The sequence below is a fragment of the Pelmatolapia mariae genome, linkage group LG7 (genome assembly GCF_036321145.2).
Source record: "Pelmatolapia mariae isolate MD_Pm_ZW linkage group LG7, Pm_UMD_F_2, whole genome shotgun sequence".
Taxonomy (NCBI): domain Eukaryota; kingdom Metazoa; phylum Chordata; class Actinopteri; order Cichliformes; family Cichlidae; genus Pelmatolapia; species Pelmatolapia mariae.
The window spans coordinates 22,354,614-22,382,504 of record NC_086233.1 but is presented as its reverse complement, the minus strand read 5'-3'; the positions used below and the strand labels follow the sequence as shown (position 1 = coordinate 22,382,504).

Here is a 27,891-nt window from a genome sequence, read left to right as displayed (position 1 = left end):
CATTGTGGAGAAACTCGTTTACCTCTGAAACCTCAATAGGCTTAATTTACCATCTCAAGCTACCAGCAGTGACGAGGACACTGACAAAAAAGCAAAAGTAGAGAAAAATCAGTGGTGGAGCGATAAGGAGAGCGCAGTGGCCACCATGGGCAAAACCATTCCCTTTTGAGGATGGTCTTCTTGTCCCCTCTTTTGTGCACCTGTTGTCGCTTTGATTTGCACTAAGGCAGGATTGTCATAGGTGTAGATTGTCCTAACTTGGCCCACTGGTATCCCTTGAAGTTTAACTGACTTTGCATTAATCTGTGAGTTTTCCCAGCACTGTTAACAAGCACTAAATAACCTACTGAGAGCACAGTGGTGCAGTGGTTAGCACTGTTGCCTCACAGCAAAAAAGTTCCTGATTCAAATCACCTGGTTGGTCAGCCAGGGGCCTGTCTGTTGTTGGAGTGTGTGAATGCTCGCCACGTCTGTGGCAGTTTCCTCCACCTACCCTAATTCCTCCCAAAGACATGCACTTTTTGTTAAATTAACTACTTTTTTCCACCCAAAGTGGAATGAAAGTGCTGTATGACTGCATGGCTAAAATAAAAATGCCAGTCCAATGCAACAATAAGAAAAATGGTTGCTAATTTTCTAGATTTTTCTTCTAATTATTATTTTTAGTAAAGCTGCAGATGCAGTTTATACATCTTTGTTAATGGTTAATGCTGGGTAGTGCATCTGTAAACATTCTTTGGATATTAGATGTAGCAGGCTCCTATAAAGTTCTGATTGCTGGCAGGTGTCACTAAAGACTGTGAACCTAGAGACTGTGGTTTGTGCCCTGTTCCCTTTGTTTACTTTGATTGCTTTTTCTAGCAGTTAGGTTTAGGCATCATAAATATGACAATTTGAGAGTCAGTCTCACTGTGGTCATCACATGTGCATTACAGAATAATTACTATTGCACTGTTAACGGCAAAGAAGAAAGATTAAAATGTAATCAACTATTCACCTACCTGGTTATTTACAGTGGGTATTATAAGGTTTTAGCTGATATTTATATTGCTAAATATGGGCAATTTGGAACCTTCTATGTGAGCAATTTTGGACAGTGAGAGGATTCCAGAGAACCTTAAAAAAATTCCCTGACTCCAGGAAAACAATTAACGTCATTATATCCCACTTACGTTTACCACCTTCACTGCTTTGACTTTTTTGGGCCCGTTTTTATTTGAACTTCTTCTCACAGACCCTTAAAAAAAAATTGAGCTCATTAAGTTGATAACTGTACTTTAGGCGGTAACACACACGCAGCCATCCAGCAACATTTCTAGTAACAGAGAAAGTTCTGTAGACTTCCTTTTGCCCTTGGCTGTTACACAACAACAAGAGAAGCATCCAGGTTTCATTTTCCCAGCCCGAATCAGGTGGTGCATGTAGCTTTGCTCCCAACCTCTGGCACTGACAAGGTTGGCACCTTCACCCCTGCCCAACCAATACCTATCACAGCTGTCGCAACTCGTCTGCTCAGTGAGCGCTGGAGGGACAGGGAAGGACAGGCGGAAGGAAGTGTTCTCATCCTCCTCTCCTTGTCCTGTATGGAGGACCCGGTGGCACCACCACTGTAGTTTCTCCTGCTCAGCAGGTGCTGACTTTTATCAGTAGTGACATGAATGTACAGAACTGCCAGGGCACATCCACCGAGTTGCTGTCAGGTGTCGTTCCCGCTAACACTCCACCTAGCCCCTGACCTCACAGGCACCCAGTGCGCCTGTCCGTTCGCCTGCCTGCTTCACTCCCTCTACACACCTGTGCAGGCACACATGTGCACACAGGCACGCACGGCATATACAGGCTCGCAGTCTTCCTGTAGTTGTCCAAAGGATGATGTGGTTTCTCATGATGCTCTCAGAGCATCTGTGCCCTTCCCAAAGCCATGTGAGATATAATATGATATAAATACTGAAAACTAGATGCCTTTACTGGCACACATGATAAACATCAAGGAGTTTCTGTGTTCCTTGCATGTATCTGCGGTGCGTTGTTGGAGTAGATAATATTATTTCTGAAGGAGCACAAAAAAAGTCTGACGATAAGGCCTATAACAGTAGAAATGGTAGCATTTCAATATTTTATATCCGAGTCTGCTTTGAGGGGACACATTAGGCTGAAAATATGATTCTTGACCCTTGGCTTAAGGAAGGGAAGCTTGGTCACTGGGATAAGAAGGTCAAGGTTAAATTTGCTCTAAGGAATAGATTTAGCCCTCCAGTGATGTCTCCCTGATCTCACCATTATTATTTATTAATGGTTTTCATGATCTCGGGGAGCACTTCCAGCCTCTCCATGCAGGCTCAGAGAGCTGTAGACAATGACAAGAGGCAGACAATTATCTAACCTGAATTTTAGACCCTTTTAATGAAGACCATATATTTTGGGGATCAGTGAATCAGCCCTATTTGTCTTGAGTAAAGACATCATTACCCTTTTGCTGAACTTTTATATTCAGGATTTCTCACACTGGTCTTCACATGCTGTTATTAATGATCTTGTATATCTTCACCAAGAGCTCCTTAGGTTTGACAAGTAGCAGTATATTGAAATAAGATATTATATCGTCTGAGAGTTATTACAAAATGTGAGAAGTCGGGGGAAAAAATGGACTCTTCTGCCTTGGCTTACTATGTCTTATTCTCACACCTTCGGTTTGTAATTCCTCTGTCTGCTGCGCCATTTAAACGTCTTAAAAATGAAACTGCTGAAACAGTAATCAGCAGCTGAATCAGGAGGAAATGGGAATCGAAACGGAGTTGATCAAGATCATTCTGTCTGGTGTTCAGATCCATTTGCAATTTTCAGTATTGTCACAGTAGTGAGGTGAAACTAGTGAGCTTCATCTGAATCACAATGACAGTCAGACACAGTCTCACTAAACTAATAATGGAGAAATAAATTGTACTTTCTATGCCTTTCATTGAACACTTTGATTAAACTTTCACAGTCTAGGCTGGAAGTAAACCTATGTGAACCTCTGTGGTCTAAAAGCTACCTCCTGAGGCGTTCCAATCAATGAGATGAGACTGGAAGTGTGGGCTGAAGAGGTACCCATCCCTATAAAGAAATGCAGAAAGACTGGTTTGTGTGAAGTGTGCCAAAATTGCAGCAACTTCATAAAAACCATCAGAGAAATTCGTAAAGCCTGGAGAACAACTTTTTAAGACCTGACTGTTCCTGATCCAACACAAGAGGACTGTGTACAAATGTGTACAAATGGCTGTTACCCATGATTTGGATGCAAGTCATGGGTAACAGCAGGAATTGTATGCAGAACAACTTGCTAAAATCTTTATGTGTCTACTATAAGAAAAAAAGAGTGATATTTCTAAAAGAAGGATACTGCAAATATATAACCACTGTGAAAAATTAACAAGTGGAATGATGAGATAAAAGTAGAGCTTCTTGGCAAAATGTGTACTACACTACCAGTCAAAAGTTTGGACACACCTTCTCATTAAATGTTTTTTGGTCCAACTAAACACAAATCAGATGGGATGGCATCTCGCTGCAGGATGCTGTGATAGCCATGCTGGTTCAGTGTGCCTTCAGTTTTGAACAAATCTCCAGTGGTGTCACCAGCAAAGAACCTCCACACCATCACACCTCCTCCTCCATGCTTCATGGTGGGAACCATACATGTAGAGACCATCCGTTTACCTTTACCTAAAGGCACTTTGGGACACATTCAAAGTTCTTGAATGATGTACTGTCGTTTCTCTTTATGTAACTGAGTGGTCCTTGCGATAATATGAATTCTAACAGTTGTCGAATAAGGCTGTCAACCTGACTTCTGCACAACACAACTGATGGTCCCAACCCCATTAAGAAGGCAAAAAATTCTGCAAATGAACCCTGACAAGACTCACCTGTGAAGTGAAAACCATTTCAGGTGACTACATCATGAAATTCATTGAGAGAAGGTCAGGGGTTTGCAGTGCTGTACACAAAGCAAAGAGTGGCTACTTCCAGGAATCTAAAATATAAGACATATTTAGAATTATTTATCAGTTTTTTTGCTACATATATCTTGCTTCATATATTTGATATCTTCAGTATGTATCTACAATGTAGAAAGTCATAAAAATAAAGAAAAACCATTAAATGAGAAGGTGTGTCCAAACATCTGACTGTTAGTGTATGTTTTATGGAAAAGAGGCATTGCGGATGAACAAAAACCTTATCCAGCTGTGAAACACAGTGGAGAGATCATCATACTTTGGGGCTTCAGGGTGTAGGCCTTATAGAAATAAAACCGAATTTTGGGCCAATCTGCAATCTGAAGTCTAGGAGAGGTTGTGCAATCTTTTAAAAATGCAGAAGATAACACAATTAAATGGGCTTGAAATAGGATTTTTGAACCAACAAAATGATTCTAAAAGAGCAATCAGCTGAAAACGTATATCTCAACATGCTGTGCAGTGTTTCAATAAATACTTTGAGGAAATTGGTGTAGGAAAAAGAAGTGAAAGATCTAAAAAAAAAAAAAAAAAAAAAAAGTATACAGCAGATGAGCTGCATGTGAAAGTCATGTTCTTAAGAAATTGGAAAATATCCTGACATAGGACGTGAGAGATGCAGCTGACCCTACTGTTCACGAAAGCCTCACCAGAAATAGTGTAAGTGAAAGGATGGCTGCCAAGAAGCCATTCTTTACAAAAAAGAAACACTGATAAATGCCAAATTACACAAGAACTGGACCGAAAGTCATTGACCACAGATTTTATAGAGTGATGAATGCAAATTTGAAATTTTTGCTTCAAACTGTCGTTAGTATGTACGGAGGAGGTCTGGAGAGACAGTGTCTACAGCCGTCTGTAAAACATAATGGCGACTGACGTGGTTTGGGGATCGTGTCCATGCAGAAAAATACTGTCAGATTTTAATTCGTCATGGAATACTATTTCCCTCCTCCTTCCCTTTTTGCCCTCTACTTGTCCAGTTTCCTCCGCTTTTTTTAATGACACACTACACACCATAGTGAGATATAACAAAGTTTTCAGGTAATAGCTCTTTGGGAATCATCTTGTTGGTGCAAAAATACTATTTTGAGCCCACTGAACTGTTATCTTGGGCGCTTTTTGTAGATTCACCTAAAGAAATTGGAACAAATTGTGTTTTTCTGTGACAGGCTACCAGTACCAAAGGGTCTAAAGATACAATTTAAATTGGTTGCTTGCTCAGATTTCCATTATGTGTGGACACAACACTGGTTCATGTCTTGAGTTCAGTGCCTTTTCTATGTTTGATTGATTTATAGGGCAGAATTAAGTAGTTAAACGGACAAAAAAATATTTCTCTAAAAATGGTCAGGTACAAGGACTGGACTGAAAATGAGTGGAAAAAAAGGCAAAAAGACAAAGAAAAACTTTAAGACCTTCAAAGAGCTCAGAGAAGTATTGCTCAAGAGCACTTCAAAAAAATACAATTAAGTCTGGAAGGAAAATATATATATATTTAAAAAAATCAGGAACGCTGTACTGTATTCCTGAAGAAAGCTTCCCAAACAGAGTTCAGGCTATGTTGAGAATTGTGGGTTTTTTTTTTTTTATGTTTTTAGAGTTGTATAATCTTTGTTTTTACCCCATGTAGTCTATTTCCATGTATGTTTAAACACATTTCAATAAATCACTGCATCTGCTTACCTAAATCTCATTTCCCAGTAAAATATAAAGAAACGACATGTGACTCAAGACTTCTTTTGTTTTTCTTGTTTTTAAGCTGTAGTATGTTCGTGCAAACCCAAATCCATTTTGATGCTGCATGTCATGACTGTGTTGTATAGCTGCTAGCTTTAAAAGAATTATCTTTCACCTCAGAATCGCCCATTACGGCACGCCCTTTATGCCTGGCTCTTGGCCAGCTAATGTCATGCAAAGTGTTGCTCGGGAAATGAAGTAAAGAAAGTATGTTTTTAATGATTTAGCACTAATCACCTTTCCTTTCTATATTCCATCATTGCATTTCCATGATTTGTAACTCCTTGGTGGCTGGAATTATTCCTTAGGGAGAATAATTCCTTGGCTCATAAGCAGCACTCTTCTGAAAATACACACTGGGCAATTTTAATTTGAAAGGATTCTTAAAAAAAAACCTGGCCCATTTGTTAAGACTGTTTGATAATCAAAGCTAATGGATCATTTCAATTTTCTTAACTCTGCAAATGCTAAAAGGTTGCTTGTGACTTGTAATTTAGAAATGTGAAATGAGGTGATTTATAATTAAATGGAAGTAGAAAAAAGTGGAATTTTTCCATAGTAATGATTAAAGACAAATGTGTACCACTATTAACCTAATATTAGCTCAAAAAATGACCACTAAAGAAGATGAAGACAGCCATTGTCTGTGTGCGTGCGATTGTTATTTCATAGGAAATGGATCACTGTGCAGCCACTGATCTAAATCTCCCACAAAGTGTTGCAAATCTAGAGCAAACACAGAAAGACCCAAGGGCATTACAGGTGCATCATGATGACGCAGGCCACTCATCAATGAGTAGCGCCACTCATTAATGACATTGTCCTCGACAATGTCATTCTAAATTGAGGGGGAAAAAAAGGAGGCTTCTGGATTCTGTTCAGCCAGGCAGGCTTGTTTACATTCTGCCTATTCTTAATGCTCCTAATTCTTTCTGGCATTCTTTTTCCCCTCTCTCCCCTTTGTTTTGGTAGAAGCTGGTATCCTATTGGTGGAAACCAAAAGACAACTTGATTGATCATGCTGGGGGGTATCGATCAATCTGATCCTGTGCCATGACCCTTGTCCTTCCAATTGACAGGGGTCTCTAATGAGGTCTCACAAAAGAGACCACAGGGTAGGGGGTTTTAGGAAGGGCATCTATGGGGAAAAAAATAAACCCATGGGGATGGGTAGTGTACACGCACACAGCCCAATCAACTTGGTGCCATTGTTACATTGCAGTGCCCTCGATAACCCCAATTTGCATAATCGGCTTTTGCATTGTTTGGCCCAGACACATTAAGGTGCAGTGTTGCATTGTTGACTCCAAATCAGCACGTGCCTATTGTTTGCTCATCTCAATGTAGCATTATGCGCTGCTGACTTATTCTGCAGCGTGTGTTTTTCTGCTTACAGACTTTTTGCATTGTACTGAGCACATTTCATTGAACACATTAAGTTTCCTTTCTTAGTGGACCAGTACTTGCATTGCATCAGTGATGTTTGCAACAAACCACACTAATTACAAATTACACATAAGACCATAAAGTATGTTCTTTACAAAGTCCCGCTTATTTTGTTTCCTGCTCTTTTGCCTCCTTGTTAATGTCTACACCTTTAAAACGTCCTAACTCGGTTTCACCACACAAACCGACCAACCAAAAACACCTGATGCAAGTCAAGAACGCTTTGAAAAGTTGCCATTCAAACAAAGAGCAGGATGTATACTGTTTTCCATGTAAATGTGAAATTAACTGGTGTTAGCCCATTTACACTGACACACAAAATATTTGTTCATGTTCAAGCTTTGTATTTAACATGCTTCCAGGCTCTCAATGAAGCTATTTCCGTTCAGCCACAGTCCATTCAAAGACAGTCATTCAGATAAACCATAGTGTGCTACATGCACAAGGCCATGACTCTACTGGGACCTCTCCATGCACCTCTGTGCTTTCTGAACATTGTGAACAAAGTTATTCCATTTATTGTTCATGTTAGTGCAAATATTGCCCCGCCAATGAAGCACAAAACCTCAAAGATGTTTAGCAATGAGGCTTGGTTCTATTACTAAAGCGAAAACTTTCATAGCTGTGAAACCTGAAACTTGTAAAGTGCTCACAGAGGATACTTGAAAGAATATTGACTTTGTTCATTCTTTAGCAGAACTTGTCCATTTTGTGACAGGCTTCAGTCTTAGTCACTCTTGCATGTACAGCTCATGCAAATATCCCAGTTGTGTTGACTTTTCTGATTGCAGAGCAATAGGGTACTGCAAAACAGTTGTATGTATTCAATCTGCAAGTGCACACAGTTATTGTGTGTTTTCAGAATGCTGAAGAGGAATATTAACAGTGTCATTTGTGTAACTAACACTAATATCTAACTTTTCAATATTTTTACAACTGTTCTTGCAGGTATTAAGTGCCAGTCTACACAACAACGTAGATACAGAATAGCATTTAATTTATTTCTGTTCACCTGATGTAAGTTCTGATCTTTACCTTTACCTCTTCTCTGTCTCTTAAGAGTTATAAAGGTGTTTTTATGACTTCTCTGTTGGTTGGTTGGTGCCGGAAAGGGACATTGGGTTTATCAAAGTTCCACAACCCCCAGCTTTCACCTACAGCCTGCTTGCTAAAAAATAAATAACAATTTGTGGGTTGTGAATAGAAATCAGTTGCTAACACAAAATCTCTGTCAAACTTTAAAGAACTCATTAATAAGCAACATTTACGTTACTGGAATTACTGACTGTAGCAAATTTATTTTCATAGTAACATAAACTGATACACAAATGTACATGTTCACAATACAAGATGTCGTTACATGAGGTTTCCTGATCAGCCTGATCCAAGCCTGTTGGAACACCTTCTTGATGGTACAGTGTTAAAAACAAATTTCTACAACGTGCGCTACAACACGAGTGGCCATGAATGCATACGCACCTCCCTTTTCTTGCAAAGCACGGAGCATCTGACTTTTGGTCCAGCGAATCTTTTAAATCTCGTGCTTCAAATTCACTAGTGAGAAACAGGGAATGGGTGTTGCACGGATTTAGTTTTTGCACTCTCCACAAATCTCTGCTTGCCTTTTAAAGCAAGTCTTCGGTCGCCCTAAATGTTTTTAATAAGACCAAGCCATTTTTCTTCTAATGGGCCATATCCCATTCACCTTACCAGACATTTTTCCAGTCTTCCTCACCCAGATGGCTCAGACTACCTCAAGCAAATAGTTCTAGAAGTCTTCCAAGAAATAATTTCTTTCCTTATTTCTTTCTTGGAACGCATTCAGTTTCAGTCATCATTTGGTGAACAGGGGGTTTGTGCCAAATTGTTGTCAGTCCTGGGGACTTGATGCCTCAACCTGGTTAATACCGCTGCAGAAACCGGTCTGCTTTGTGTTTTTATGGACAAGCGTCACTGCAACTGTATTTCAAGTAGGCAGGCTAATGAGCTTTTTAATCATCTCCATATGGACGTGCTCTAAAGTCTAGACGGAGGGGCAGTAGTAGTGGTAAGCGATGGTGTGCTGACTGTGCCGTACTCTGCACCCCTGCACATATAATTTTTCCCCCACAAGCAGTAGAGTTAAACCAAGGGCAAGCCTTGGTTGCCATCGGGGACCTATAATGGGTTATTGTTTACCACACAGCTCACAACAGTGGCTAAAATCCAGGATGTGAAGATGAGGAACACACTGCTAGTGCACATTTATGTATGGAGGCTATAAAAGTGTTCAGTACAATTCTGCATTTCCTTAAAAATCCCGTTAAACAATTTTTCCAGGTATTATACAACTTTTAAAAAATTGCTTCCGTCTCAAGAGGGTCAAAATATCCATCTATAAAGCCACAGTTCAATCTTCAATAAGTTTAAGCCATATTATTCAGACCAAGGGGCAACCCCTAGAGTTGAAAAAGTAAGCCAGTAATGTGGAAGTGGCATAAACTGCAATTCCTCTAGGTGCTATTTGAGGCTGGCTCCATAGATGCCTATGTTAAAATGATCAACTTTAGAGCATTATAAAGCAAATTTATAGCCTGGTACAAAATGTTTTTGGCCTGTATGGATTATTTCCCACTTCATACCATATTTCATGTACCTGAATAACTGAGCTAGGGGTGTGGCCATGTTGATTGACAGAATTCACTAGTTACATTTTAGTTACTAGATTGGACCTCCTCACGTGAGTGTGCTGTTGTAGCTATTTTGGACCATTTTAAAATCAGTTATCTAAAAAATATTATGGTTTGCTGTGTAATACAGATCAGCCAGTAAGTTTGTATTTAAATTTTGGGGAGTTAAATTCCATTTTATTTTACAATTAATTACCTGTGTGTCCCTGAATTGTACTAGGACAGTTTACGAATGCAGCCTGCTAACCAATCTTGGAAGTGTTAGCTAATGAATTAGCACTCTATATAAGCTAACTTATAGCTTTAAAAAAAAGAAAGAAAGAGCACAATGCAGTGGTTACCTCCACCAAAATTTTACCTACATCACTATTCTTTTATTTTTTGTGCGAAAAAGCAGAAGAAATTAAAAAAATTTCAATTTCTTACCTGTTAGCTTGGTTAGTTTTAATGAGGTGCTACTTTTTAAATAAACACAGATGTATGTATGGACTTCTCTTGAGTATGTGTTTGCGTGCTGCAGGATGAAAAAAGTTTGTAGGTTTGTGAGTGTTCCTGTGGTTAAAGCTGATGGTTCAACTCCAAACTGCTTAGCGGAAATAAAATCAGTATGATGAGTCCATGGCTTCAACATTGCGTTTCAGTAAATCCCTTTTCACTCTCCACTCTGACGCTTCACCAGCTTGTAAACAAAGCATGTTTAGTCAGTTCAACATGGACTATAAACAGAAAAAAATATTCTTTCAAATACTAAAATTCCTGTCCTTTGCCAACACACTCATCCAATTTATATGTAGAAATTTCTTTATATATATATGAATAGATTAAAAAATTTACTAGCTACAAAGTAGCTTTGCCCTTAAGCATTCCTTGCTTTACGTTTCATCTACTCTAAGTTTGATCATAGTTTACTAAATGAACACACTATAATAAGATATCTATTATTGTATCTAGAGCTCATGTTACACTCATGCTTTCATGAACTTCGATGTAACTGGGCTTATTTTTGCAGCTGACAAGTCGTCCTCTCCTGGCCATTTAAAAGAATGGTGGTTTAAGGCTTTTCTACACTGACTTTGCTCTTCACACTCTGACGTTGTTAAATTGTTTTATATACAGTCTATGGTCACATCCTGTCTTCCTGCCACTTTCTGTTGCTCTATACCTGGAAGGTATGACTAATAAATTATCTTTCACTTCGATAAGGCAGGACATAGGAGCAGAATGGGAGGCTAGTGAGGATGTAATGTGTCACAGGAGAGGGATGCAAGTGCTCCCAGAAGCTATCATTAAATTAAAGATATAAAACAAGCTCCCAATCATGTGCCTGAGTTATTTTTTGACTGTACACTGTGATGTATAGTGACCTGTGATGTGACATGGGGCGGTTTGATTTGCTGACCTCAACTGATGTGATTTAAACACACAATTATTGACATTTCACTCTTCATCCACAAAGTAATCCAGTGTACTGATTTTATGTATCATACAAAGCAGTAATCTGACCTGTCCTCACTATGAATAACATTTCACATGAGTATGCCCATATTCTGATTTTTTTTGACCATCAACATGCTCTCAGTCTTTAATTTTTGTGTCCATATATAATATTGCCGGTGTCCAGCTAAACTTGCTGTCCGTGCGTACATATAACTTACAGCTGTCATAAGCATTAAAAGAGATTAAAAGTGATTTATGTGATTATTTACATTGTCTGTTGTCTTTGCAATATTCTTTCTAAAAGTAACAAATCAGAACTGTTTCTGTTTCTTTCTTTTCTTTCTTTCTTTTTTAACCTGAAAATGTGTGCGTGCCAGTTTTCATGCAATCGCTGACTGAATATCTGGCCTGTTATGTGTTTGTGTGTATCACTGGATTAAACTCTTAAAGGCTTTAATGGGTATTCTGTAGCAGCATTATATTTAGAAAAAGAAACCACCTTACCAGGTTCTGGCACTATTATGAAATCCTGTTGTTGGTGGAGCTTTTCTTTTCACATCTCTCAACCTTTCAGAATTGTCCCCACCCCCTCATATTTACTACAAACCTAATCTGTGTTATTCTTTTATGTGTTAACACTGTTGACGCTCAAGTGTATATCATTTCATTCTACAGATCATCCACAAAAATGAGGCAAAAGCATTTAGGTTTGTGCTTTAGAACAGCCACAGTAACAGATTAAGCCGGATGCATTAATGGATTATAGGACAATGTGGTTTTTTTTCCCCTCCCGTTGGACTCGCATTTCTCCGTGGTCACGTACTATGTGTAGCAGGACATACGGGATTATTGTCCAGAACTGCAACCGCTTTTCTTTATGCGGAAGAGATGGGAGGACAGCAATGGTCGCATCACCAATGGAGGACGAGAAGCAAAGGCTAAAGTTTCAGTATTCTTGTGACTGTAGTGAAAACAACATTTAAATGGCTGTGGCGCACATGCAGATATTTCTATTGAAAACTGACTTAATGTCCATTTGTGTCGAGACCTCAGTGATGTAATCTCTCATGGTTACAAGTGAGTGGTGGAGGGTTATTTAGATATTGAAGCCAAGTAATCCTGATGTCCCTTATCCTTACTACAAAAGCTTTTCTTGGCCTATGTCTTTATAAAAATTGTAATGCTGGGATTGTCTTCGCCCTTATACGCCATGATTATACGATGTGCTGTACTAAGAAAACAAATGATAAAAAAATAGACCATTACAGTTACAACTTTTCAACTTTGTTAAGCTTAAAATATATTAGTTATCCATTTTGATCACTTTATATGTATATGAAACACATTTATTTCTTTTCTTTTGTCTGTTAGCCATGACACAGTCAAAGGTTTGTGTTTGTCCACTCACACGAACCTTGATGACTTTCTGAACTTGACGTTACGCTGCTTTATGATCTAACTCAGATTTTGGTGGAGGGTACTGTGACATTATCTAACACAGGGCACTGTGCTTCCTTCCTGCACCATCAAATCCTGGAATAACTTGGAATCGGCCTGTTTTTGAAAAGAAAAGCTATTATGATGCTCCATTACTGACAAATGGGGCAAGAAGGCACACGGTTTGAACTTTGAGCATGATGATTCGTTCATTCCCCGAGGGTTCGGACGGTTGGTGCAAGACTATACTAAAACAGTTCAATTCAATCTCCTTGCATAACACAGCAATGGTGAATGACCTTTATGTGAGCATGTTTCACACATAAAGGTCACCCCCCCTCCTCCTCCTCCTCACCCCCACCATCTCCAAATCCTTGCAGTCTGAACATAGTGTACCAACCTGAAAGGATGCTGACTGGGAGACATTATGCCATCTTTTCTTCAGCAGTCGTTTTCCTTCAAAAGTGAAGCAGAAGAGACAGAAAAAGAGAGAGTGACAGTCTGATCTGGGGAGGGAAGAAGTGAAGAATGTAATTACAGGACTGGAGAAGTCTTTCATCGTGTGATTGGATATACCTTAGTAGGTTTTCATTTCAATTTTCCTGCAGTATTAGAACCTGATACTACCCATATTTTATGAAAAAGTAGATTGAACATAACTATAAACTTGCATTTTGCTCACTAAATGGATACAAGTTGAACAAACTGCGTTCCAAAAACAACTCCCCTAAGCTCTCATGTCTGAAAGTGTTTCAGACATACAATCTCACATACAAGGAAAAGTTGGCTCACAAGCAAATAAAGAATATGTGTTAACATTCAGGGTTTGGTCACAAAGTTGCCTGCTGTCTTCTACAAAAGGAAAAACAAATAAAATTAAATGACAAAAAAAGATCCATGCAAAACTGTACAGTACTTACAGCAACTTTTAAACACCTTTTTCAGCGAGAACCTGGTCAAGACACAAAAGGAAATATGCGACACAAAGTCACAATGCCATATGAAAAAGAAAGCAAATATTTGGTGTTTACACTGTCTTCTCTTTATGGCAGGTGGTAAATTTTGGCTGTCTAAACACACATTTACAACAAACAACTGGAGGAAAACAGAGGGAAATGCTGACATTCCAGCTCTCCGTTTCTATGGAAAGCCACTAAAGGTAAAGGCCTTCTCTTTTCTGTGTGTCAAACTATCCTCAGAGTAACAGTAACACTGACCAAAGGACTGTTTTCATTTCACTCGGCAGCTTGAAACTCATGACTCCTTTGTCCTCGGTCTTAAAGGCTTAGAAATTTTTAGATGAGCGTGTGGTTTTCAAATTCACATCCATCAAAAGCGATGATCGGTAAACACTACTAAGTGTGAGTCAACCTGAAACTTGCAAATCTCTTACATTTTCTTTTCCCTTTTCACGTTACTTTGAAAAAAATAATAGTCCTTGTGTGGTAAATATAATGTAGGATAAACATAGACTGAGTTTAATAGAGTTGGCTAGGTTTCATAAACAAGCTGTTTTAGACTCTTTTTTTTTTTGCTTGTTTAAAAGCATTACGCTGAGGCTTTTAAATAAAAGAAAAAAAAGAATCAACATATAATCTATCAAATTAAGTTAAGTAAATATGAGATTGAAGCTGCCATTGTTCTCCCATTACTTCTCTGATCTACTGCTTACTTCATTTGGAAATTGCCTTAATGGGAAACATGACTTTGACAGTACAGGACAATTACCTTTCATAAAGTACATTATCCTTCACTTAAAACTGAGGACTTTCCCAGAGGACAGTGAGTAGCGGTACTTTTTGTTCTTTACCAGTTCCAGATATTATTTGGCTTGTTACAAAATAAATGACTTAACTCCTGCAATGTAAATAATATTTACACTGAGGACTATTTCAGCTTCGGAAGTGGAGGGAGAACGACACAGACTGAACTCGTTTTTTATGACTTCAGAGTGCTTGGTTGAGGTCCTGTGCTGTGGACTCGTAGAAGTGCTGGATTGTTTAAACTGTAACCACTAGAGGGATACATATACGCCTTCCAAACAGCGAAAACATCATCCTTTCACTATGTGCCATAGAGAGAATTACCCTCAGTGAGAGTTGCCTACCTGTGTGACTTCCCACTATGAAAAAAAGCACACAAACACACACGCGCGCGCACACAGCCCCTGAACATTTGAAACATGACCTGTTCTTTAAAAGACTTTGGAAGTCCTCTAAAGCTGACAACGAGCTCCGACTCCCCCAAGTGTATCTGCTTCAGGCAATCAATGAGGACCGCGATGGTTACTTGTGCAGCTCTCTGTCCCCGTGTCTCTCTTCTGCCTAACTAGATATTATAGTACATTTCAACTTTTTATACAGGCACACAGGAAAAGGGAAGTTTTGGATTTCCTTTTTTTTTTTTTTTTTTTTATGACATCTCACCTCTTGTTTTCTGTAATAAATATGAGAGGTCGGTTTGCTGTCACTTTCCTTTGGAATTTAATAGGCTATGTGCCATTACTTATTCTCTTTTACGGGTAGGGAAGGAAACAACAAAAAGGTGTGACAAGAGCTTGGCGGACAACTGTGGATTTCTGCAAGTAACTCCTACCGTCCAAAGGGGGATGCGGGGGGCATCGGCCGGACCCCCCTCTTGATTGATTACTTATTAGTCATCCCTTTGGCTAAATGGGACCCATTGAAAAGGCACCGTGGAACACATACATGAATGAAATATTCCTGTGTCCCCTGAATGTCTCCAGAGTAGTTTTGCTTAAGAGAGGGGGTCGTGGCTTAGCATTATAAAGAGGGAAAAACAGCATAGCTTTATGGGTTTATTTAGACAGTTTCTACGGTTTGACATTCTACCGCTGTAAAAAGGGAGAAGGAAAAACTCGAGAGGATCCCAAAGAGAAGAACATTGTGGACATATTTTTTGTAGTTATTCCACTGTTTCTTTTATTATTTTTTCCTCATATTTTATTTTATTTTATTTTTTTTTTAATTTTTTGCCATTTCTTCTCCCGAAAAATGAAACTTTGGACATCACCCTGGGTGTCTTGCCTGGTGATTCTCATCTTGTGTTTTGGATCAGAGTGCGGGATAGTCCGGAAAAAGGGGAGATCCAAGAGGGAGTTGGTGCGCATTAGGGAGGCGAAAGCCACCATCCCAGGGGCTTGTGCCACACGTCTGCCCCGGGGCAAACGCTCTTTGCCCGGCTTGGAGCGACGGGTGCTTCGGCAGCGCCGGCGCTCCTCTCAAGCGGAGGGAAACTCACCAGACCGAGGGAAAGCTGTCTATTTTACCGGCAGGGGAGATCAGCTACGGCTGAAGCCTGGCGTGGAGATACCCAGAGGCAATTTCACTCTGGAGATGTGGATCAAACCGGAGGGAGGTCAACGATCGCCTACTGTGATCGCAGGTAGGCTACTTTATAGTACATCCTCTATCCTATCATCTGCACAACTCCTTTTATCAGTTAAACTTCAAACTGAAGAAGAAAGAATGGAAGATAAACATGCAAACCTTCAGCGTTTTATCCCAGTCCATTTAACAAAGCAACATGCAGTTTCAGCGAGTTGAAAATGAGTTCATCTATCAGACTAGACAATGATGTAATGCTCTAAAAAGTACAGCGGATATTTTAGGTAGTGCAACTATAGGGTCACTGAAGATTTTGATCATATTTAAGATTGCCACCTTACAGAGGTATGATCGCTGCAGTAAAATTTTATAACGCAAATGTGTTTCCCCCCCTCTGTTTTACCACTTTGTAATGTTCGCGTACGTGAGTAATAAGAATTGTAAGTCATGAAATGTAAGTGGGGATTAGTAGCAGCAGATATAGGCTACTGCATCATTTGACCGGCAGCTGATGTCACTGCGCGTAAAATGTAATCTCTCAACCGACTTGGCTATTTTAAAGCTATGATGTAATGGCCAAAAGTTTGGGAGGGAGCACGTCACGTCAGGCACAAAACGGGAGAGACTCGATGTATGTGGAGGCGCTCAAAGCTCGCAGCTCAAGCCGCAAGCTTGTGCGCGCGCGCGTGTGTGTGTTTCTGTGTCCCCCTCCCCACCCGGCCCCTCCAAATCGACACCTTTGGATTGGCTACCGGAGTTACGAGACAGGACTGAGGGATCCAGGGTTTCCCCCCTTCTTGAGCGAAAATGTGATGCTTATGTTTGCTTATGTTTATGTGGTGTGCTTTCATGGTGTTGTGCACTGTGTCACCAAAACGCAGATACTTCTGCGAAATCATCGTCGTCATCATCGGCGAGTTTCTAATTTAAGGCACAATCAGATAGTGATGATGCATCTCTCTATCCAGCGACAGAGCATAGCTGGGTACACAGTCACTTCAGTAAGACCCAGCCGTCAGAGGAAAGCACTGTGTCATTTGTGCGCTTTTTTTCTCGTTCCCGCCTATTCTCGAGCCGTGCGTAAAGAAGCACTGAAAAGGCGTTTAAACGGCATTGTTGGTTGTGACCAACGGAGCTTTTGTGCATTACAGGATCGGATATCTTTTTTCTTTTATTTCTTTTCTTTGCCGATAGGGAGCGTAGCAACTCGTTGTCTGCCACAGTACTTGTGCAGATGGCTTTCTTTGAACTGAACTGAACTGAACTGAATTGAACTCAGTCCTCCTCAGCTTACTCCAAGTCCACACGTCTAGGGGACTTTACTCAACAGTACCAATACATTTACTTGCTTTCTTGCTCCGTTGTTGCCTAATCTATCTACCCAAAACAAACAAAAACAATCAAACAAACACCTCGCCCTCCAAAAGAAACGCCCAGAAAACAAAAACCCTGGTACCACACACACACACACACACACACACACACACACACACACACACACACACACACACACACACACACACACACACACACACACACACACACAAAATAAAATAATAATAAAAAATTAACTTCTGCCTGCCTGTATTCACATACAGTAGCTAACCCTAGCCAGTTGGCAGGAACATGTTCTGGAAAGCCAGTTCCTTGTAAGAATCTTAATCTAGAGGAGAGGGGGGTAAGAGGGTCTGTTGTGACCTGAGTGACTCCTGATTTTTTATAGAGGATGGACATGATAACAGGAACATCTGTGCAATATAATGCAATCCAGTAAAGCAATAGCACAAAGGGCGGCCTCCATATTGACCACAGAGTTAAATAAACACATCTCGTACACAATTCTGACAAAAATGAACGTTATAGTTCTTGCAGATGTGGTATGGGATCTCATCATTTTTTACAGGTGTTGTTGTTGTTGTTGTGCCCAGCCCCCCACCTACCACTGCCTTCTAGAGATTACTATTCCTGTATAATCTTGTGTATTCAGTTTTAAGATTTCCTTCCATCAGTGAGCCAGAGATTGGACCTAAAGACAACAAATATGACAGTCTAACAATTTCAACTGAGCCTAATCTTTTAAAACCAATTGAGACCTCAAAATCCTTGTGCCCCTAAAATGCTCCATCCCCATGTTTTGATCTAAGCACAGTGTTGTTGGAGGAACTGTTTTTTTATTGTCTTGTTTTTGACTGCCACAATTGCACCCCCCCTCCCCCATTTTTATACGTTTCTTACAGAATGCTCTTTTCTATGCAACTGACTAGTTAGAGTGAGCGCAGTCTCAACTGTGAAATATAGGATGTTACTTGAGACTCTTTGACCAGTTGGGGTAAGAGTTTCTTTCCTCTGGCCTCATAAGATTATTCTGAATGGGATTCTGTCCAAAATGCCTTCAGTAAGGAAAAATCGATAAAAGAAAACTGTCTTCCCTTATTGCACTCAGTATGACTGACTTAGCTTTAAGTTACTTTTATTATATTTATAGAGTTTCTGGTTTGGCAAAATATTAAAATAACAGCATTTAAAGAGGTTTATCAGTTTTTGCAGACCATATTTGTAGACTGGCTTTTTTTTATTAACTATTTTTTATGATAAAGGAACTATTCAAGCTATAGTTTCATAGTATCTATGTGATCAAATAAAACATTTGTAAATACACATTTGAATAGTTTTCAACCCCTTAAAACCAATCACAAGACTCCTCTGGGTCACATTTGACAGTTACATGTGGTCAGAATTAATCCCAGGTTTAGCATTTGAACTGTTACAGAGCACCACTCACAAACACACATACCTTTCTAAGCACACAATCAGAACATCAAGTTCTGCGTCCGAATGTTATCCAAATTTGTTGTGCCCGATTAGCCCTTGTATCCAGGTCATGTCGGGTTTTCCCGGATCAAAGAAAGAGGAAAATAAATCACAAGAGGAGTGCAGGCTGTCTTCATAACCTGCTGGAGACAATTATGTGCAGTCGTTGGCAGATAATTAAGTTGATAACAGATGTATCTCCTCATTGCAGGACGATACACAATAGATATCATGCTCATAAACTAAGTTTGTTTAAGGTTTTTTTTTCATGGCTACTTAGAAAAAGTATCTTATTGGTTTATTAATTTAAGTGTGATACAGTGCTGTGCAAAACCTTTGAGCTTCCTCTTATTTTCCTATATTTTGCTTCCAAGGTGCCAGACCTTCCTGCGAATCTTTTAAGCCGTCTTGAACAATAGTTCTCCAGGCTTTCTGAAGCCCTTTCACAGTTTTTCTTTGGACATTGGCTGCTTTTGCACTAATTTTCAGTCCAGTCCTTGTAGTTGATCATTTGAATAAGAATGTCTTTTTGTTTTTTTATTCATTAACCATAACAGTGAACAATGAACAGAATCTAAAAGTCATGTCATTAAAAAATAGGAAGAAACTGAACAGAGACCTGACACACCTGAGAGATGCCTCTGTCCCTTCAGGTTATCCATGTTTTGTTCACTGAAGCCTTAGAAGAAATGTTCTCAGTGAAAGGTTGGCTGATAAGAAGCCGTTCTCAAGGAACTAAAACATGGAAATAAGGCTGAGGTATGCCGAATTACAGAAGAACTGGACTGAAAATCAGTGGCAACAGATCTTAATGGAGTGACGAATCCAAATTTGATTTTTTTTTTCGCATTTCAGCAAGTCGTGTTTGGATATTGTCAAAGGTGAGGACGTTATGAAGTCCTATCGGGTTTTGATCCACCACGCAATATCATCTGGAAATAATCAGATCCTTTTTTTTCAGCATGACAATGATCACAAACACACTGCCAATGCAGTAACGCATACCTTTATCAGTCATGGATTGGCCTACACAGAGCTTGGACCTCAATATTACTAAAGCAGTGTGGGATCGTTCTGACAGAGACAGAAAACAGTAACAGAGGCAGCCAACATCCAAAGAAGAGCTTTGAAGATCTGCTCATAGAAGTGACAAGAAAGCTTGTCTATGAGAGGCTGCGCTGGTTATTGAGGTTGACGATTACCTTCAAGTTTTGTAAAATTGCGCAAACTCTGTTTTTGACTCATGTAGTGTAGTACTCTATGTATATTTGCACATATTTCCATAAATCACAGCAACTATTTCCCTAGCAACATATTAGACAATAAGGTGTGGCACAAGACTTTTGCACATTGCTGTGTATGATCACAGCTAGTTACCCACAAAGAGGTTGATGCTTAAAGAAGGGTTAAGCTCAGAGTCTAACACTTATTCTTAGCAATCGTTACCTCAACTAGAGGTTTAAACTTCTTATCAGTCTCAAGCATTATTAGCTATGCACCGCCTTATTGTGGCTGAATGGCAGTTTGGAAAAGGGTTTGTTGAATACCCCAAATTAAAATGACTGCAAATTATTAAGCTGAATTAATTTGGATTGAGACTTGAAAGCTATGTCAAAAACTCCAAAGGTAAGTGTTTTAAAGTGCAATGATATTTTTATGAATGATATCCTTGTTTGTTTTAAAATGTCATTGGAATTTTCCATTGTCTGCATTGGGAAATAGCTGGTGGTCACTTAGGTATAACTATGAAAGTGCCTTTCTTTGACCTTTTAGAGCAAAAACAGTTCAAAAGTAAACAGAGTCTTTAATGTTCCCTTCCTCCCTGCTTTTTATCAAGACCTTGTGACATTTTTCTTTGTGAGGGTATGTGTGTTTTTGTACTTTTCCTTTTTTCCTGAGTGTGTTTTCACGAAAGAAGACAAATGGCAAGTGCAAGGAGGGCTGCATTTGAAGCTGACAGAAACAGTGGTTGACTGAAGCACACGCCAGTCTCTTTGTGTGTGTTTATATGTGAACACAAATGTGCACTTCACTATTTCATTTTGTCTGTGCATATGGCCATGGGTGTGTGTATTTGTTCATGAGAATGTATATATGCATGTCTTTATAAGTATGTGCATGTGTGTGCCTAAGTGTTTTTGTGCGAGTCCAAGCAGTCACAATATTGGGTCTGGAAAAGCATACCATGTTAGATAAATTGACCATGGCAGAATTATGACAGCTGTTTACACTAGGAGCCCTACGAGCATTTTAGCACACCTTTTTTTTTGCCTTGAGTGCTCTAGCTGGCAGATGGGAAGCTTTTTCCTTCCAGTGTAGTGGAAAGCCTGAAAACGTCATCCACTGAAGGACTGACCTTGATGCTGAACCCAACCCTCACCCCTTGAACATTATTCCGTGAAAATACCAAGTTAATGAACGCACACTGCAGTGTGCATCTAATTAGAAACAGGTCAAAGTTAGCAGGAGGTCTGTACAATTACCATTAGCCAGCCACTTATTAGAGGCTCAGGTAGCCTAATCGATGGGCAACAAAGGCACCCAAGTTGACAAGTGAGCTGAGGCCAAGATGTGATCATCAGCTTTCACACCATAATAAAGGCAGCAGAGAAAAATATGAAGGGCATTTACAGGAATTTGAAGCACTCATCGTAACGGCAACTGTAAAGAATACTTCATATCTATATGAGCTGGGTCTTCAGGTCACGGATTGAGTGTCTCTTTGTGGGTAGATATAATTACATAAAAGCTCATGATGTTGGCAATTGTAGAAATTACAAGAGTGCAGTGCAGGTCTATCCCCACCTGTGAACACATACAGTAGATTTCCACAGGCTGAAATGGACCTTGTAAGGCGTTTCCCCGTGGTTTTGGAATATTTGCACACTTGGGACTGTATGGATATATGCTCAGAGTCATGAAACGCATTAATAAACACATGCAGTATGCACAGATGTGGACTTGTGTGCCTGCACACATGTACCTCAACAAGTGCTAAACAAACAAACAGTTAGCATTCAGAGATCCCTTAAGAAGTGAAAACACATTACAATGCTTAAGCTGGCATACACAGTCCAAGTAAAACAGGAAAAAGGTGTTTTGGTGCCTCTGCAAAAACATGACTTTAGCAGAAAAGTAGTCTTTTCTGGCTAACCCACTGGCAAGGGACATTTACATGAACTACTTTAAATGTGCTCAGTGTTCATGAAAAGCCTATACTGAGAGATTTCCATTGGTTCTCTCTTAGCTAAACAAGCACTTCAACCCAATATTCAGGTCTTAGATTGGAGAAAAAAAATCTATTAATATATTTGCTCACTAACCTTGCTTACATTTCCTGTTTCCCCTTAATAAACGACACTTTTACACATATTGCATAAAATATTCAAAAGGTACTGATAATATAGTGAATATATTGAAAGTAATGCTGAAATATTATCACAGGAAAAACTGATAATGAAACTGACGTACTGCGTTATAGTTATTCTACAAGCCCACTTCTGCATAGCTCCTAGCTCTTCCTCAGGAGATGACGAACTTTTAATTAATGTGTTCACTTTCTTTTTGTTTAACTCCTGCAAATAAAGGTATTAACATATTGACTGATTTTTCATTCTTTTTTCAGGCCTTTACGACAAATGCTTTTATGCCTCCAGTGACCGAGGCTGGCTGCTTGGCATCCAGGCGGATAGTGAATATGGCGACCGCGATCCCCGCTTCTTCTTCTCCCTTAAAACTGACCGTGCCCACAAAGTGACCTCAATCCGCTCCAACGCTCGTTATATACCAAACCAATGGGCACATATTGCAATCACCTATGATGGCGTGTACATGAAGCTCTTCGTCAATGGAGCCCAGGTCGCCGTTAGTCGAGAGCAATCTGGCGATGTCTTCAGCACTTTGACCCAAAAGTGCAAAGTGCTGATGATTGGGGGCAACGCACTCAATCATAATTACAGGGGGGCAGTGGAAAGGGTGAGTCTATGGAGGGAGGCCCGAGGGCAGAGGCATATCATCAGGGATATGCAAGGCCAAGAGGACCCCCAAGATCTACCTAAGCTGATAATTCGTGAAACATTTGAGCACCCAGGTCGCAAGTGGCTGACTGTAAAAGATGGTAGTTTTCCTCAGCCTGAGCACAGAGGAGGTGCGAGGTCAGGGTTTGTGAATGGTGGTGGAAATGCTGAGGGCTTACTGGACACAAGCTTGGAACCTCCAACTTGTGGTCAAACTGTCTGTGACAACGTTGAGGTCATTCGAAACTACAACCAACTTTGGACCTTCCGCCGACCAAAGAAAGTTCGATATCGTGTTGTAAATATTTGGGATGATGCAAGGACAAGGCCAACTGTGTCAGACCACCAGATCATTCTGCAGCATCAGCAGCTTAATGACGCCTTCAGCCCCTATAACATAACCTGGGAGCTTAGCATTCACAACGTGACCAACTCTTCTCTACGCAACCGCCTGATCTTAGCTAACTGTGACATCAGCAAAATTGGTGATGATCAGTGTGACCTAGAATGCAACCATCCGCTAACAGGATTTGATGCAGGCGACTGCATGTCTAGATATCGAACCCGCTGCCCTGAACACAAGCAGGGTAATGGTATATGTGACCCTGAGTGTAACTGGGAAAACTTCTTCTATGATCTTGGCGACTGCTGCAACCCCAATGTGACAGACGTGACCAAGACATGCTTCAACCGTTCCTCTCCACACAAGTAAGAATACTTTCTTGACATTTCGTATGATACAGTGTTTTAGCACTGGTAATTCTCTTTGGTATTTTTTTAATAAACATATTTTGCTGTAATCCTCCAAAAAGCATTTACTGACCACAACATTTTGAGTGTAATTTTATAGTTCTTTTTTTTTTCTTTTTTTACTCTGACATGATTGAGTAATTTTGGTAAACCAACTCTGCACTATTGCCTCGAATGCCAAGAGTAAATCAAACAGCCAATCTTTCCATACATGTGTCCCTGAAGAAAGCTTTTCTTTATGTCTAGTCCTACTGTTTCCTGACCATTTGGGCTAAGGCTGAGTGTAACTCAACTCCCAGCCTGTGTGGCCCAGGAAATCCTCAGGGGGCAGCAAGTCCAATCTAGCCTTGGACTGGTTCAATCAGTGTTCCACACTTAAGCAGGGTAAAACAAACGCAACCGGATGACTTTCCTGGTAGCAAACGCACGGGCCAGACCACTCATTCTTGTATCCAGTTTTCACCAACTCTCCCCACCTTTTTCTACTCTGTGTCTCCTATACCCAGTGGTATTCATTGAACTGGCTTGATTATAGAAGGAGAGTTTGGAAAGAGTGACATTCTAAACACAGGCCGAGGGCAATTAGGAGTCAAAAGGAGGGTCCAGTATATTTTCTTTCCGTATAGCAAAGGAATTCACTTCAATGAAATACCACTCTTGTGAGTCCCAATGAGACAGGTATGAGTGCCTAAACATCTTCTCGTAAAGAATTATCCATAAAAGAAATGTGAAGAACGTTAATTTCACTTGCATGTAATAGCCTGTGTTACAAAATTCCCGAGGCATTTTGCAGCGCTGTATAGGAAGAAGAATATTATGCAATTTCATAACTTCAGGAGAAGACAGAGGTTGCTCATAAATGCATTCAATTTTTTTGTTTTTGTGGTAACTTCATTGTGGTTTGTAGATGATGAGTAAAAGCTGGCAAGGAGAATAAATCTCTGGAATTTTGCTGTATTAAGGTTTGCGCCAGACCTCCAATAGCAGGATTGTTTGTTTCTTGGTACACTGAAACTCAACACAGTAGAGTGAGACATTTTTGTGGACAGTGCAGGGGGTCTTTATGGTATGCTAGAAAAAGAGAGAGAAACGGCAAGGCTTTGTCAGTATTTCTTGCCACTGTCATGTGAGGACAAGTGAAAGGGACATGAGCTGGTAGACCTAGTGTGTGGGATTGTTTGGGTCTTTCTGTTAGTATGAATCAAGGAGACGAGGCTGTTTTCGATCACAGCTAAGCTGGAAGCGCTGTCTATTTGGCACTGTCCCGTTGTTTAAAGTGACTGCTAAATAGCTAAATAATGACATCTAATTAACAACATCAGAGGGTAATGCAGGTGGGTTTGCCATTGCTTCCATATCTCAGTTCCCACCACATCCCTTCCAACTTAGTCATCATTAGCCACCACTTGATTAATGGGTTTCTAACTACTTCATTTAGACATCAAGTATTGGCAAAATGCGTGCTGTTGCAATGTGAAAGTCTCCCTGTAGGCATTTGAAAGATGGGCTTGTGAAAGGAAGGATAGCAGCAAAAGTGAAAATAAAATGCACAGAAAGAAAGATTTTTGCCTAAAACATAGATATAATCTCCCCAAGTGGTTGCTTATTTTGTTTTGATTATGGTATGTCTGGAGAGACTTGCAAAGAGTACAAACAATTTGACATTCCTCCCTAATTATGGAATTCTGGATGAACAATGTACTGCGTATGCAGGGGAACAATGGTTGTGAGGTCCTGCATTTATTTTTGCAGCATTTGGGCCTGTTACCACTTACATGTAGTGTTTAAAAAAAAAAATCTGGCTAACACAGGACACACGCAGCTCAGTGGTGCTGCATCAGTTTCTCTTCTGAAAATACCACTAATAATATTTCCCCCTCCCCGCTCCACATTTGGCTGAAGAGAATGTTTTGCATTGTTTTCACAGACCTCGGTTTTGACACTTCTTCTGGTTTTGGTGGTATTTGATGTTATCTGACAGCATTTATTTTAAGGCTAAACATTCTCATGTCTGGAGCCTGATATATCTGACAGTGTGTCTGTAATGCATGCAATGAGAATCCACTTTCTGAATGGTAGAATGAGTATGTATTGTTGGACAAGCTGACATATGTAGACATACGTGCTTGTTTTATTCCCAATTAGAGATTGATATAATTACAGGTACAAAATCACAGGGTACACAGGAACTTAATACATGACATTTTTGAGAGCAACTGATGAAAGAAATCTTTTGGAAACACCTCACAATCAACCATTTTAGCCTTTTAGAAAATGAAGTTCTGGCTTGGCATTGTCAGGGGTGAACAGGTCATCTGTTTTCCCTCGGCCTCTTGCCATCCCTGCCCCCTCCCTCCTGAGTCAATACCTCTCCCTGTGGCAGGTTAATGGATGGAGCGTCTCATGTCTTTCACTCCTTCTCCACGCTGTATTCCAGCTTGGTGCAGGGCTCTTGACATAGAGTTTTACAGTTGGTCGTCTAAACCTTAAGCCCCTGTCCCATAAAACATAATGGAGTGCTTGGGTGTAAATACCAGGACTTTTCACTTCCCCTTTAAAGCCATAGCCCACCTGTTGTCAAAGTTTCACCTGCACTCTTGTGGGGGCTGGGAGAAGTGAAAAAGTAGATTTTCTGCATAACTAGAGGACTGAAGGGATTGTGGGAGGTGGGTGGCTTTACGTGGGCTATCGTAGGAATGCAGGGTCGCATCTGGCTTTGACGGGATAATATATAGCCAGATTCTGTTGGTGGTCCTTTGAAAATATGACACATGGGGGAATTCAGCTGATATTGCACTGGCAAGGTAACTGTGGTTCAGAAGTCAAGTAAGGTTCTGATGAAGCGTTTCACACATTTCTGCCAGAAAGTGAGAGAGTTACACTCAGCACTCCATTAAGGGCTTTTACTTCAGATAAGAACTTGGAGAGGTAGAAAGGCCCAGGGCTATCCAATCATCTGTTTCATATGTCTCTAAACAATGATTTAAAAAAAACAAAACTCAGCAACATTTCTTATGCATGTGTCTTCCTTGAAGGGAGAAATATTCCGAGGACTAAGCTGGAAGGTTAAAGAAGAGAGCCTAAGTATAGTAATAAAGACAGAGATGAATGATGGGGCTGTGGTGTTGACCGACTTGATGACAGGGGAGCTGAGGGCCCCCTCTAATTTCAAAAGTGTTCTTGGCTATGAGACTGTCATTGCCATGCCAGCGTGCCCCAGCTTTCACTCTTAGCTGCCCTAGACACATGTATACGAGGCGAATTTATGGCTTTATATGAATTATATATGGATGTAAATGGATGAAGTCATAATCCCCCATTTAATATGTATCAGATATAAAAGCATTAACACGATAGTTTGAGCTGCCTCGTGGACCCCTGAATTTCCCCAGCAGAGATGCCCTGCAGTGACGCTTCATTATAGTTAGGATCAGTTTTCTTCACTCGCCTTACCTTTTGCACTTTCCCTCCCTCGTTTTTTCTCTCCCCTTCTCTCTCTTTGTAAGTCTTTGAAACTTGTTTTCCCAGGACAAAACTAGTGTGGTTAAATGCATGGAAAATCCTGTCTCTCCCAAGTGGCTCATCTAAGCTGAAAAAACATGATAAGAGGCAAGAGTGGGAAACATGGGTTATTGGATGGGGAAATAGTTGAGGGGTCTATGAGAGAGAACATTGGGCGGTTGGTGTAAAGTGAGGTAAAGGGTAATTTGCAGGGAGGTTTGAGTAAGACGTGAATAGATAGTTCAATTCTCAGAGCAGTTCTGGTTACATCCCTATGATAGTGTCATTGGAGACTGATTTCCTGTAACGGCAGCAAACGAAAATGTAAAACATCCATGACAACATAGTCAACACTGTGTGAAATCAGAAACATGCACACATGCACATGCAGACATACAAAAGCTTTTTGTATGTTCAGCTTTTGTCAGCTGATTACAGTAAAACTGAGTCTTGCTTTGATTCTCTCTTGCACGCTAAAGTGTTAAGGGCCAAGGCTGTTAAAAAATGAAATTGTGATTAGTAAATTAAATAGAGAATTTCTCCCCTTATTCATTGCTGACTCATTCATTTCAGCATCAAAAACCGCGTGACCCCTTTCTCCCAACATGCATGTCCAAAAACTCTGGACAAATATTTTCTGAGGAAATAATGAAATTCCTGAAATTATTAGAAAGAGGGACCTTATATGATCTGTTTTCTCTCTCTCTGTCTCTCTCCTTAGACCTGGCCCCTGCGAATG

The 27,891-nt window shown here is 40.1% G+C and overlaps 1 protein-coding gene and 1 long non-coding RNA gene across 3 annotated transcripts in view; one reads left to right on the top strand and one right to left on the bottom strand.

Annotated features, from left to right (window-relative positions):
• Window positions 1–13,127: 13,127 nt before the first annotated feature.
• LOC134630786 (uncharacterized) lies at window positions 13,128–16,300 on the bottom strand. Its single transcript, XR_010094313.1, has 3 exons — window positions 16,237–16,300; window positions 13,648–13,679; window positions 13,128–13,183 (listed from the first exon to the last, which is right to left on the bottom strand). It is a non-coding gene; the product is annotated as an uncharacterized LOC134630786 (long non-coding RNA).
• The window catches only part of pappaa (pregnancy-associated plasma protein A, pappalysin 1a), a 99,955-nt gene continuing 87,805 nt past the window's right edge, over window positions 15,742–27,891 (top strand). For both annotated transcript variants that reach the window (XM_063478446.1, XM_063478445.1), the window contains exons 1-2: window positions 15,742–16,132; window positions 22,511–23,609. In XM_063478446.1, coding sequence (XP_063334516.1) covers window positions 15,742–16,132; window positions 22,511–23,609 — 1,490 coding nt within the window. The remainder of the gene's footprint in view (window positions 16,133–22,510; window positions 23,610–27,891) is intronic.